Genomic DNA, 14539 nt, shown 5'->3' with positions numbered 1-14539 from the left:
ATTATGGACACAAGCAGGATGCCAACTATGTATGGTTTTTCAGTCATCCTACTTGCTTAAATAAATAATATATTTAAAACATGTAGACGTGTCAGATGCTGTAACTACAAAAACATATGCACTGCATACAGTTATATTTACCTGTGCTTTGTCTTTAGTTTAGAAAGTTGTGACTAAGTATATCTCTTTTTAGTATTACAAGATGGGTACTCTACATGCACATACTGGGTGTTAGAGTATTGATCGCTTTGAATCTCAGATGACACAATTGGGCCTTATTCAGAAAGCTTACATTTAGTTTTAGGTTAATTTATGTTTGGCATGTTCTCATGTCTTTGCAAAGTTTTATAAATTCTGCAATTAATCCCGCCAAATGCCATGTTCAGGGTGCTGCAGTTTGATGACACGTTTACAAGCCTTACACAATTTAACAGTAGAGGTGAAGTAGGAGACAGTGCTTTAAAATAATAATGGCTTCAGATTACCACAGTGTTTTGGGTAAATGTGCATCAATTAAAATGTATTGAAGTTTATTCCAGCTCAAGTGGACAAGAAAAGTTGCTCGACCCTTGTCAATTACTAATTATCAACACTTTGTTAGAAAGCCCTTGAAACAAGCTTTATCATGATACCAACGTTGTTTATGTAGGGCACTGTCCACATTAAAAAAAATAGGTAAAGGTCATCAAAATGGGCAAGTATAACTTCAGACACATTTTCACCATGGGCATCATCTTTTGTACACAACACCTACTTTGGATCTCTTCTCCATGACATGTGGTTCATCATCAAACACAAATGGAAGAAACACATCGCCCGTATATGGTCCACGTGAGCTGGAATGACCCTATTACTTTTTATAAAAAAAAATTTAAAAAAATATTTTATACACCAGATATTTAAAGGTAAAGAAAAGTCAAGTAGGGAAATGTTTTTGGCTAGTGCATCAGTATAAACAGACAATTGTTGCATCTTTTTATTTCTAATTCTTTATTACTGGTACCAGTCATTTAAAGTAAAGGTTGATGTACTGTACAGATTAAGTTACATACTCTTTATAAAGGGTAACGGGACAGTCTGTGTACAACAGCTGACCTACAGTGACCTTACTACTCTGGACAGGTTTCCATTTCACTAAAGAAGTACCTAATGGAGTGAAATTCTTCACACCTAGAACATGTATAAGTAAATATTAATATTAATATTATTATGTTTTTGATTAATTGGTTCATAGTCAAATTATGACTAGAAATTCCTAATATAAAACGAATTAAGCTTGTTCAAGAGGTAGGCTTTTAGTTTCAGAGCATTGTGAAAAAAAAGTTGCTTCCCCTATCATGGGGTCAGATCATGGGATAAAGGATACAGAAAGCAATGCAGATAAGTGGGACCAAGTTAACCTGGAGCCTGATAAGTTAAAACAGACCTTTAAAACCAGTTCTAAAATGAATGGGAGGCAAGGAAGTGAAGACCCTAGCTGCAGCATTTTGAGCAATCTGATTCAAAACCAAACACCATGATTGCCAACAAAGCCTTGCACTGATCTGTCTTATATGAAACAAAAGCCTGTATAATAATGAAGATGCACTGCTTGTAGCAGAATATGATGGCAGATGCAGTTCTGCCTTCAATGCACCATTTCCTTCCTGACCGGGGTGGACAGTGCCAAGATAACAGTGCTAGAAATAGAGGGGTCAGGGACTGATTTGACGAGCACAGCAGGGACTTCAAATACTTCATCCATTGGCCTGCCCAATCACAGGATCTCAGGCTAATCAAGACCCTGTAGGATGAACTTGATCAACATATCCTTGGAAGGTAGCCTTAAGATGCTATTTCAACACTGAACAATATGACTGGTTTTAAAGGCTTTTGCTTCTGTGAGATATCTAGAAATGACATACATAGAAATGGTGTGTCAGTTATTATAGAAAATTTGAATCCTAAAAAGCATTAAAGTAATTGTAGCTAAAAAAAAAATAGTTCCATAAAATGTATCTGCCGTGAACATCCATTCAGTATATTGGTCTCAAATATAAAGTTTTGAAAGAAACACTTGTTATAGTAAACATGTATTTATATTTCAAAACATGATATTTCATACTACACTAGGTTAAAGACAACTCTTATAAACAATGCTTTTAGACTGTCTTGTACTTCCTGGGTCATTTCACCTGGAGAGTAAAATTGTCCCCACCCCTTTACTATCTTTCTTTCCTGACAATAACCAATCACTTGCTTCCCCTGTTGCTTTCAGCCAGTAGCATACTTTGACCCAGAAGACACTTCTAGGGTGAAATGACCCAAGAAGTGCAAGTGCAAACAGACAACCCAAGAGTAAGGCATAGGAAGCTAGAGCTTAATTTAACCTAAAGTAGTACCAGCTATCATGTTTTAAAATTAACCTACATGTTTTTCTTTTAAAACTGCACATTTGAGACCCATGTAGCTAATGGATGTGCAAAATGACAAATATATATATGGAATTATTTTGCTACAAATCCTGAAAAAAATATATACAGTTCAACCTCTTTCTTGGTCATCTGGGAAATTAATTTGGTGTTGTCAGTGTTGCCTCTAGTTGACGTATTGTGCAGTGCAAAAATACTGTTCATTCAACTCAATGTAGTACATTTTTTAACAAGATTACATCGGGTCCTTATTCCCAGTAGAGCAATGGCCTATGATTGAAAGCCTGGGTGAAACCTTTTAGTAAAAAAGCATGTTGAAGTTTAATGTGATTGCCTATACTGAGTCTGATATTTGAACCTTTAGTGATGACATAAATCTTGCATCTTAGGCGGCGTTTACATGTACAAGTCATGACAGTTTTCCTCACAACCTGTTTGCCATACTTTTCAGGAAATGTGTTGCTATGCAGTTCTGATTTAGGTGAAAATATCAGCCGTACCAATGAAGATTACTCAATTCATAGTCATTTAGGGGAAGGGATATTTCAGTGTCCGTGTCTGCTTACTAAGTAGGAAAAGAACGACTCTGAATATCGTGAGGAGAGCTTCATGCGTTGCCATGAAGATAAAAACATTTAACAAGGGAAATAAATTCACGTGTTGTCGTGCACATTCTGCATTACGCCACGCATCAGCTACTTGTTTGTCTGGTTACCTTTCACATACACACACACACACACACACACACACACACACACACACACTTTTTACAGCTATTTGTATCGTGAGAAAGCGATTGACCCTGCCCTTAAAGTCGCGCTGACCAAAGGACGTTCTTTTGCTGTTTTGCATGACAACATCACCTATTCGCGTGACAACGTTACAGAGTCAAGACTGTAGAGTCGATTTTCATGTGCATGTAAACCCAGCCTTTCTTAATCATAGAACTTACCTGCCTTTGGGGCTTAAATGCTTTACTTAACATGGTAAAGTAATCAGTTTGTCGCTAGATTTTTTTTATAATCTGGTCTTTAAGTACCATGCCCAGATTTGTTGTTTCAATCAGGAGCTAAATATGTTGTTTTAATTATGGATTGTCTTTCTTTTTTTAGCTATGAAGAAATAACTGATATTTATAACAATTTAATAAAAACAAATGTACTTTTGTAACAATGCCACATAATAAAATGCAATATGGTGCCAAAAAAGTCATGTGGAACAGATGTGCTTGTAATAGACACCAGTCATATGTTACGACCACCAAGTAAGGCATCTGTCAGTCTAATGGACAGTCAGCAAATGTTCAAGTAAATGATACCCAGAAAAAAAGAACTTCTGTTCAGTAAAGATGAATATGTATATTTACATATTCCCTCACATTTTCATGTTTTCACTCTTTAGATTATGGAAATATTGTGTTAATGTTATGCGGATTGTATCCACCAAGTGAACGGCAGCTTCTTCAATTTCCTCCTATCAGCTACTGTGTATACATACAGTAGTTGACAGGAGGAAATTGAAGTTTTATACAGTTTATTTAGACAAAATTAACTGGAGGAAAATGGTATTCTCATTAATTCTTTTAAGAGTCATGAAGCACTCAATAAAAAAAAGGTCTCATGAACCTTGTTTCAAAAGATGAAAGTCTTAAACATTAAACGTGGTGTGAGCACTGACGTTCAGTAAAACTGAAAATCATACAATTTTGCAGCTTCCTAGAGCTGGTCTTATGTTTTGATTTGTTTATGTAAAGCATAGGTTGCATTTGTGTCTGTAATAATACACGCCAGTGCTGTTAAGCCAGAACTCTCATTACAAAGAAAGCATCTAATCACCCCCTATGGCCTTTACCAAATGCTATCACAAAACTGCCAAAAAAAAAATGCAGAAAAAGCACTCATAAGCTAGGTTTCTCTATTTTATGGTAATGTGAATTTATTTTGCCTTGGGATATTTTATCCTAGTAGTGTCCTCTGTTCTTTAGGAAGGTAAGGTCTGGCACATTTGGACAAATTAACCCCAGTAGGTAAAGTTGTAGAGAGTTGAAATTAAAAGCTTTAAAAAGTCGAAATCTGACATTTAGCATATTGTTATTGAAAATATTAAGATTTTTCTAATAAAATATTTTAGCAGATGTTATCCATGATTTTTTTAATAAATAATCAAGATAATGTGCTGTTATAGCATACTATAGTAATGCAAAGCTATTTTTTGTTTCAGTATACAGAATATGACAACTATACTGTATCTATTTATGAAAAAAAAAAACTATGACTTGTACATTTATCCTAATTCAGCTTTACATTGTTATTATTAAGTAGGCTTAGTGTGAACTATACTTCTTCCATGTCTGGTCATTTTCAGAGAGGAGTAGAACAATTGTAAGGGCATAAAACTAGCAAGATACAACTTTGCTGGATGGTGCAGTTAAATTACAATCCTGTGTAGTTTCTTGGTGGTCCTTACTTTTAAATTATTTTACACTTGCCCCACAACACAATAGGATCATTTTACATCATGTCTTACCCTTGGATTAAATGTATCATTTGGTACTTTTAAAAATGACTATATAAGAATAGCAGAGGCATAATTAAAATGTAATCCTAGGGAAATGGCTTGAAATATGATTATTAAGCACTTATGATCATATATTTTATGGATGTAACAGATGCTAAATACAAGCCTAGGAACAAATGAACTAAATATGTCCCTTGTCAGTAATACAGTCCAATCTGCTTACAGTGACTACTTAAGGGACTAGCTGAAAGTGTTCTTTAAAATACCTGTGTTTGATTGAACATGGAAATTACTGTAATGTCATATCACACTGACCAGCACTATCCTGTCTGCATGTAGACTGCAATATTCCATCAGTAGATGCTATATTATTATTAAACAAATAAAATGGTCCATTTCAGTTGGAGAAGTCAATTAATCCTGGGATTAATGTTCCAGTCTCCTTTGTTAGCTAAGTTAATGATCTATAACCAGGATAAACAACAGTACCAGATTCTGACAGCTAATATTTTCTTCACAGATGGAGCCTAGAATCTTGTTATTCTTATTTAGCTAGATTAATGTAACTATTGTTGAATATCCTGTATCACCTTGATTTAGTCAACACCATTATTTTATGGGGTTTTTTTTTAGAAACTGCTAATGGGATGCAGTGGAAATCTGTTTATCCGTGTGCTCGGGGGACATAGGTCCACGGATGTGTGAAATCCGCAGATAAATTAGGTGTGTTTGCGTGTTGCTAGAATGCATGAATAAAATACAAAAGCTAGTAATGTAGTGTTTACTGAAGATGTATGCAATACAATATATTACAAAGAAGAATGTTTTAAAATTAGTTTACTTTGACAGTGTTACTCCTAAATCTTCAAAATGCAATACACCTCCAACCCCATTTCCATAGCTTTTTCTGTTACCATTTTTTTTTTATAATAATAAAAAATCAATAAAAATACTACAAAACTACAAGATCATAAGACACTTTATGACAGGAATAAGCTATTCAGCCCACCAGAACTCACAATTTTCATATACATTAAGTTGTGTGTCTAACAGCTAGACATATCACAAGGTATTATTGCTAATGTATTCCACGCATGAATATTAAATAATGGTAGCTAAGTGAATTTCAAACAAAAAATACATTTCTATAAAAATATGTTTTACTTTAAAACGAAATAAACAAGCCTGCTGTCATCATCACGTTGCTGTTATACAATTTGGCGTTAAATGCAATATGTTGTAGACTGACGCATGCTTCATTATGTGTATGTATGTGCACCGTGGGCATTAAGTTTACATTGGCAATAATATACTGTATTTCAGAGATAAAACTCGTCAGGGAGCCACGGATAATTTAAGTCATGGATGAATGGGTTGCGGATAAATTAGGTTCTACTGTGTGTGTGTGTGTGTGTGTGTGTGTGTATATTTTCTTTATGTAAAACCCAGTGTTTTATTTATTTATTTATTTATTTATTTATTTATTTATTTATTTTACAGTATAACACTAATTTGACTATTACATCCTTGTATATTTGCTTCAAAACACATTGCTAGTGGTGTTGCAATAAATATATATTTTAATAAGCAATACATCCCAGTGTAGTGGTACCCCAAATATGGAAAACAATTTTGTAAGAAAACAATATTTTAAAAACATGTTCTACATTAAAAACACTTATGATACATAGCAGTATGGCAGTATGGTCATGCCTCCTATTTGCCCCATAATGCCATTTCACTGCCACTTGGGTCAGAACACGCTTAATGTTTAAGACTGTTGTCTTTTGAAACTAGGTTTCTGAGACCATTATTAAATAGTGCTTTGTGACACTTATAAGAATTAATAAAAATACAATTTTGCATTCTCATAACAAGTTAGAACATAGATAGATAGATAGATAGATAGATAGATAGATAGATAGATAGATAGATAGACAGTCCCTTAACTACACATACAACGCTATAAAGGTGTAGCACTTTCATTAGAAATTCAGCACTGGCAACGTGATTTTATAGAAAGGTATGAAAGAAACAGGTAGTTGTAAGCCTGGTTAATATGGCTTGGAGGAATTTAATTGACCATTAAATCCAATGCTTTATAAATGTATTTGCCTGCTTCTCTGAACATGCCTTCAATTTTCAGGAACTAATTGTACCTCTGAGGTTACTTGAGTCTAGTTTATAGTGTCCAGGGAGAAGACAAAGTGACAAACATGTTTCAATCATTAATGGCTTAGTTTCCATTATTCTGTAATAAACACTAGAGATCTTTAATGCAATTGAAATGTTAATTACAGACTTGGTTCTTTTTCAAAGTTCATTAATACATAAGTTATAAGTGGCTGGAAATGTTCATGGAGAATGCCAGCATTATGTAAAATAATCAGATGTAGGTCAGATTGATCTTTTCAGTGGTAGGCTAAATATAATGATACCGTAGGTGTTGTTCTGATTTTCCAGCTAGGGCTTGATATAGAAACAAAGGATGAAAGAACACAGAACTATTACAGCACATATATCTCAGGTTCCACAAACCCTCATTAGCACTAATCTTACCTAATGTTACCTTTGGTAAGGTAGTCCACGATTTAAGAGAAATAAAATAACCAAGGCAGTTGCAGGATGACAACTTCTAATAGAATCAGACAATCTAAAGATGACAACTTCTAATATAATCAGAAAATTAAAGCAACAGATGTTAAACTTTGCACAATGATATGTCTCCTAGAAACAAACATTTGTAGAGTGCAGGTTCATTGGTAGAAAAAAACATGGCAAACACACAACCTGAATTACTGGCATGTCCTTGTGTCTCATTTATTATTATTATTTATTTCTTATCCAGGGCAACTTACAATTGTTTCAAAATATCACATTATTTTTACATACAATTACCCATTTATACAGTTGGGTTATTACTGGAGCAATCTAGGTAAAGTACCTTGCTCAAGGGTACAGCAGCAGTGTCCCCACCGGGGAGTGAACCCATGACCCTTTGGTCAAGAGTCCAGAGCCCTAACCACTACTCCACACTCCTGCTCCACTAGAGGTACACATTGAGACATATAGATGGAATTAAATGTTCTAGGGAATAAGTTCAATATTCTAGGGAATTTGTTATATTGTACTTCATGTGCATTTAAGTTAAGCTATAGAAATGCCTTAAACATAAGCCAAAGTAGTTTTGGATATGGTGCTATTTAACAATGCAAATGTATTTCAAAATTAATTTAACAATTTACTTTAACAATTTTAAAAAGGAGAACTCTATTATAAACTTCATTAATATTAAAAAAATGTAAATATGTTTTAGTAAACTCAAAACAATAATAATAATAATAAAATAAAATAAAAAAAAACACATTGAGTAAACTAAAGTTGCTGTATATTCTATATTAATTACATCTTGCTTCCAGTAACAATTTAAAAATATAAATTCTGAATTTTTGTCAGTCTGGGCATACAAAACTCTACAGGCACAGGTGGGAAATATGGTATTAGACAACATGCAGGGCAACACATGGCACAACACAACATGGGGCAAAGAGCATGCAATCTGACCTGGCAACACATCTTTTATTTGGACAGGTTTCAATAAACAGTATTAGTTTTGTTTGTAAACACATTAAGCATTAAGAAATATTTGGAGCCCTTACAGTATATTAATGTCTTGAAGCTGGTCTAACTGTATTAAAACAACACCAAAAATACCAAATCAAGGAAACTATTCTAAAACATTAAAACTGCTTTAATGCAATAGACAGACTAACTAATACAGAATTGGTGATATGATTTAATCCTTACAGTTGAATTCTCCAAGTTTAAAATACCCAATTACTACTTTTTAACTGTATTATTAGATAAGTCCAATCATTTTAATCTTTTACAAAAACTGATAATTTAAAAATCATTAATAATATTATAATATGCAAATGGCACCCCGTGTACACATTGAGCAAGATTAGTGCTGGGAGGAAGCTTGTATCCATCTGGAAGCAATAAACTTTTCTAGGAGACTGCACAGTTTTATTTAATCTTAGGACTTCTCACTGTGAATAAAATTAAGGGTTGTTCCGATCATGTCATTTTAAATCAGTCTCATAAATGCCAAGAACTGACAGTGACAGCATAGTGAAACACAGTTTGACTTGCAATATATTCATTTTATTTTAAAACCAGAATGAGAAAGGAAGTTTATTATATAGTTGCCTTCTATTTAAAAAATAACCAATTTTCTGTACACAGTATGTGTGATATAATGTATATTTTATCTGTTGTTAACAAGGAAAACCAGAAATCTAATTTTACCTGCACTGCAGATACCAAGGATAAAGGAGTTCTAGCCAAATTATCAGTTTTTTTGTTTAATAAGTTTAGTTATGCCCGTATTAAAACACACATTTATAGAGGAGAACCCGAACACATTCTGAGAACAATATACACAATTTAAAGTGCAAAGTATTATTTTTGTATATCAAGTAATATAAGGTCAATCAAGTAAAATACTTGCAGGCTCCAACTTTTAGGTGAATTGTTTTTTACCTTTGTACCTTATATTTAGTGTTCTGAAGTTATGGAATAAGTATATATATATATTTTTTATAACAAACATCCTAACATTTATTGCTAAAATAAATGGGTGCACACCTTACAAAAAGAGTGAATTCTGTATTTTATGTCATTTCACTGTCCACAGAGTGTCTTCTAAACATCATATTGCTCATACTTTTGTCTTGCAGAAGTGGTAAGTGAGAATGCTTTACATTTATTTTCAGTAACACTTTAAAACAAAAGTCTGAATTTATTAAAACAAAAAATAGATCTCAGACTTACATTTTAAGAGATATTTCTGCTTTGCCATTTACTTTTAATCAGTTTCGCCTGTATAAAACTGCACAATTGCTTTAAAAGGTCCTGCAAGTCAGGGTTTTAGAAGTTAATGAAGACTATATCCTATGTCTTTACACCAATGGACTTTGCAGGTACAAGTCTATTTGAATAAAAAAGACAACATTTTACTTTTCAAAGCTTGTAAATAAATCAAATTAATAAAACATGCAGATTTGACAGGCTTGCCTCTGTTTTGGCTGAGAAAGACAAATACATTTCTAGAACAACAAAGACAGACAGCGTTCTGGATTATAAAGAATGAGTATCAAAGGATTAAAGCCTGGAGCAGCCTGTTTGATGGTGGATTTTCTTTTTATATCCTAACAGAAGTGTGCTTTCAGAGTGGCATTGTTAGACAGCAAGTTTCTGAAAGGACTGTATTGTTTGTTTTTTTTTGAACAAAACAAGCATATCATGGCGTCCTGAAATCAGCAAAAAAATGTGCTTTATATATCTCAGCTAAACAATAAAGAAAATAGAAAGGCTTGCTCTCATTTTCCCCGTTAACATGTAAGGCATTGACTCCAACCTGCCGCTCTACAGCATGCTATGGGAATTGTTTTCTGCTTAAAAAGGTATAAAAACAACCTTTACTGTTTTAGCTCCTCTGGTGCGTCTTCTGTCTTTTCTTATGTTTTTGATTTGCAATCAGAATTCCTTAACTTTACATTAGTGCCAACAGCAGCCTGCACTCCTGTGTACCTATTCCCATACTCTGATTAGCTGACAATTTGCTCACATCTGTGTAAAGCAGGGCTTCTCAAACTTGGTCCTGGGACCCCCTGTGGCTGCTGGTTTTCATTCTAACCAAGCTCTCAATTATTTAACTAGATCCTTAATTGAACTGATAATTTGCTTAATTCAACCTTTTTACTTGTTTTCAGCTCTGGAACAGTTGCATATTTCAAGTTAGCTATAACAATTGATAAGTAACCTGAACCGCAAATTAATAACATGCTGAACTACTGTAAATTGGCTTTGACCACAGATCTTAACACTATTGAAATGATTACATTGTACTGTGCCTCGTTAAAATCTATTGATGTTGCATTTCTGTGCAGAATGAAAGCAGCAGTCCTGATGTGTTTTCATCCTGCTGGCTGTAAGCAGGTTAATGCAGTTATAAAGATTTAGGTAACAGGTTTGGTTTAAAATTAAAGTGTATTCAGATGTATTGCTTTCTGCATCCTACTGTTTTAGCACAGTGTGTGGTGTATTCAAACAGAATTGTATTATTCTTAATTGGGGAATTAGCTAAATAAGTAGATCCAAGTGCCAAGGATGAATATTCACGTAAAATGTTGCTAGGCCTAACACAAATCTACGTAGAGAAATGGTTGTCATTGAGTTTCATATATCAGGCAGGCTTATTTTCTAGGCCGTATTTAAAAAGTGGACATGTGCAGAAACTGCGGACACAATTAGTGTCAAGCAGATAAATCCAACTCTAATCCTGTTTGCAGTCTGCATCAGACAGATGTGCCAGGATTGATTTAGACAAGGCCACAGTTTACAGTACTGTTTTTTTTTAATGCTCTAGACTATTTCATTTCTGTAAAAGCAATGCTAAATAAGTCTAAATGTGTGTTACTGTTTGTCCCACTGCAAACTGGTAGTTGTGTTCACCAAGTTAACACATGACAGTTTGTCCTTGTCCCTGTTCACAGAATGCCCTGTCTGAAGAGATTATATATATTCCCTGTAATTAAATTGACAATTAAAAGAGTACAACAACAAGAAGAGGTTGTGACTTGAATAAAAAGCATGATATCCAAGAGGTGTATATCTAAAGCCCTTGCAGGAACAGATGGTGCCCAGTGTCTTACTAAGTAATGTGAGAGGACAGTTAATGTTCTGAAACAGTTACAGCCAACAGGCTCCTAATGAAGCAGTAGTTCTAAATGAGAAGATGCAGGCATACTTAGAAATATGATTGTACATCTACTTAATGTTTATTGCATTCAAAAACATATTTAAATACAGTTTAATTGTCAGACTTTACCAAATGGTACTAACGTACAGCTGGGAGTGAAAGTGGGAATGTAAAAGCTCAGCACCACATACTGCAAATTATCTCTAGAGTTGATATGTTGCATGGTTCTGGGTACTGTAGCATAGCAGACACAAATAATAGTCCTGAACTTTTTCATCTTAAAAATAATAATAATAATTAAAAGTCAATTTGGTTTAGGCCTGCACAAATCTTCCTGCATTTCAAAAATAATGCACTGTTAAGCCTTGCCTTTAATTTCATAAAACAGTGACTTGTTTCCATAATTTGGAAGTCATTTTCTTTACTAATGTGGTTTAAGGTTACAGTTGAAGCCCAAAGAAAGAACAACAAGTCTTCATTATACTTTGTACAGTATGCTGCTTCTTGAGACTGATCAGAAGCAGAAATTGGCAACCTCTTATAGAACAGAAGACTATTCATACTGTACAAGGAAAGGGAAAAGAATGATTCTGAAAAATAAACTGAATTGTCAACACTGTATTCCCATATATGAAATTGAATCTGTATTGATTCTTGTTTTCAGGGTGTTGGTCTAGCAACACTAGAAACTTGGAATGGGGATATCATACCACAACCAAACACATTCCACTTGTGATAGATTCGAACAAAGGCATTGGCTAGAATAATATAAGACATAATCTAAGAAAAAAAAAAGTATTAACATAGATCAAATACTATATATATGTTAACTATATATGTGTGTGTGTGTGTGTGTGTGTGTGTGTGTGTGTGTGTAATTAAATGGCATACTTCTGCAAATGCTTTTGCTTTTACATTCTTGTTTATTCCGTGCTTTTTGTCTTTCTCATGTAAACAGGAGGATCCAAGGCAGGAATGCTGTTAAATGAAGAATATGTTGAATTGAAGGAGGTTTTCGCTGTCAAGCTGAAACGTCGCCGTTCTGTGGGCCAGCAGAAAGGAGGGACTCTGCTAGGCATAACCCTCTTTCACTGTGTGAAGAAAGGGAAGAAACTAAAGGACCATGCCATCCACCTCAGCAACATGAGTGAGGACCACTGTGAAGTTTGGTTCAGACACTTCAAAGATATATTAAATGGTAAGTCTGGGTTTAAAATAAGCATTACAAGTTATTATTTATATTCCTGTACTTTACAAATGTTATCACACAATAATTATTTTGAAAAACAAAATTAATTGTGCCCTTGTCTTCATAAAAGTCGTGTTTAAACAAAAAATAAATCTGTTTTGATGAATTAAACACAATGTCAATGGATTTCGTAAGAGGTTTTAGAATGTATTCCCATTGTTCAAGTCTCTCATTAACTTGAATAGGATCCACGGAATCTACAAACCACAATTAGTAGATAAAATATTTATGATATGTGATTTATTACGCTTAGAGTGTGAATTATTACTCTTAGGATAACAAAGCAGCTGTAAATTGGTAATAATGTTCCCTTACCTCATGTCCATGGAGAATGGCTTAGGTGCTGTGAAAAAAAAATAATAATAATAATTAAATGTTACATTTTAGAAATATATTCTAAACATGGAAAAGTGCATGGCTTTCATGAAGTTGTAAAATGGCACAATATGCAGTTTGTGTTCTACAGTTGTACAAAACAGTGTATGGTATGAACTTTAAGCTTTATATCAAGTGTGTGATAAGGCAAATGTTTTAAATAATTCAAATAATTAAAAAAATACAATAATAAGAACAATAATAAGAACAATAATAATAATAATAATAATAATAATAATAATAATAATAATAATAATAATAATGGAGAATGAAACAGCTTTAGAGTCCAATAGCAAGCTGTGTGCTTAGTAAAGGTGTGGCTTTGCCTTCTGGACCATGTGCAAGTGGTCTATTGGACTTGGCACCAAAACCTGACAAAAATCACTACCAACATATTAAAAAGCCTGTGGGGAAGAAAACAAAACAAAAAAAAACAAAACATGCGCTTTAGTGGATCTATATACGGTAATATAGAAAATGAAATGTATCATTAGTCTGGCTAAAGCTGTAGACTAAATACTATATGCTTTGCTTACATTAATTATATAAAAATGTAATGTAACTTTAAACACTCAGTCAAGACTACAACATAGTAAAATTATTTCTAATAAAGACTAATCACTGAAAAGGTTTGACTGATTGATCTTTTGTACTATGAAAGGTGTTAGAGAAAAGGGAAATAGTATACACTTATGTATTATCTGCATCTGGTGTTTATTTCAAGGAAAAAAGGTACAGTTCAATTACTGATTTCAACTGCCAATGAAAATCATCACACACACACAAATGTTTTAGAATATATTTGATCTAATATTAACATTGACAAAAAATGTACAAGCACTTTGTACAGTTATGAAAAAAAAGTTTACTAATTTACAACCTAAATTACCCTTATTTTACAGTTCTGAACAGTGGCAGTCCTGTGCCCTTAGATGAATAAGAGCACATCATTGCTGTTTTAATTAAAAAAAAAAAAATAATAAAATAAAAAAAAAACAACTGTTACATCAGCATGATAACCAAAATATACAGCATCATCAGGAAATATGATAAAATGCTAACACTAAGACTATATTACAATTTGCAGTGTAGTATGGTTTTAATAAAGATCTATAATCCATATTAATCTCAGTATTCACACACCCCTTAGGTTACCCCTTATTGCTATAGGTGTATGTAACTTCTCAGTGGTGAGCTTCGCTTGGACTATTATATAGTAGA

General features: G+C 33.5%; 1 protein-coding gene across 2 annotated transcripts in view; it reads left to right on the top strand.

Annotated features, from left to right (window-relative positions):
* The window catches only part of LOC117405841 (ceramide kinase-like protein), a 44730-nt gene that overhangs the window by 718 nt on the left and 29473 nt on the right, over positions 1-14539 (top strand). For both annotated transcript variants that reach the window (XM_059032206.1, XM_059032205.1), the window contains exon 2: positions 12653-12892. In XM_059032206.1, coding sequence (XP_058888189.1) covers positions 12653-12892 — 240 coding nt within the window. The remainder of the gene's footprint in view (positions 1-12652; positions 12893-14539) is intronic.

This window comes from Acipenser ruthenus, chromosome 10 (genome assembly GCF_902713425.1).
Source record: "Acipenser ruthenus chromosome 10, fAciRut3.2 maternal haplotype, whole genome shotgun sequence".
NCBI lineage: Eukaryota > Metazoa > Chordata > Actinopteri > Acipenseriformes > Acipenseridae > Acipenser > Acipenser ruthenus.
The sequence above is the reverse complement of the archived record's forward strand: the minus strand, read 5'-3'. Positions and strand labels throughout refer to the sequence as shown.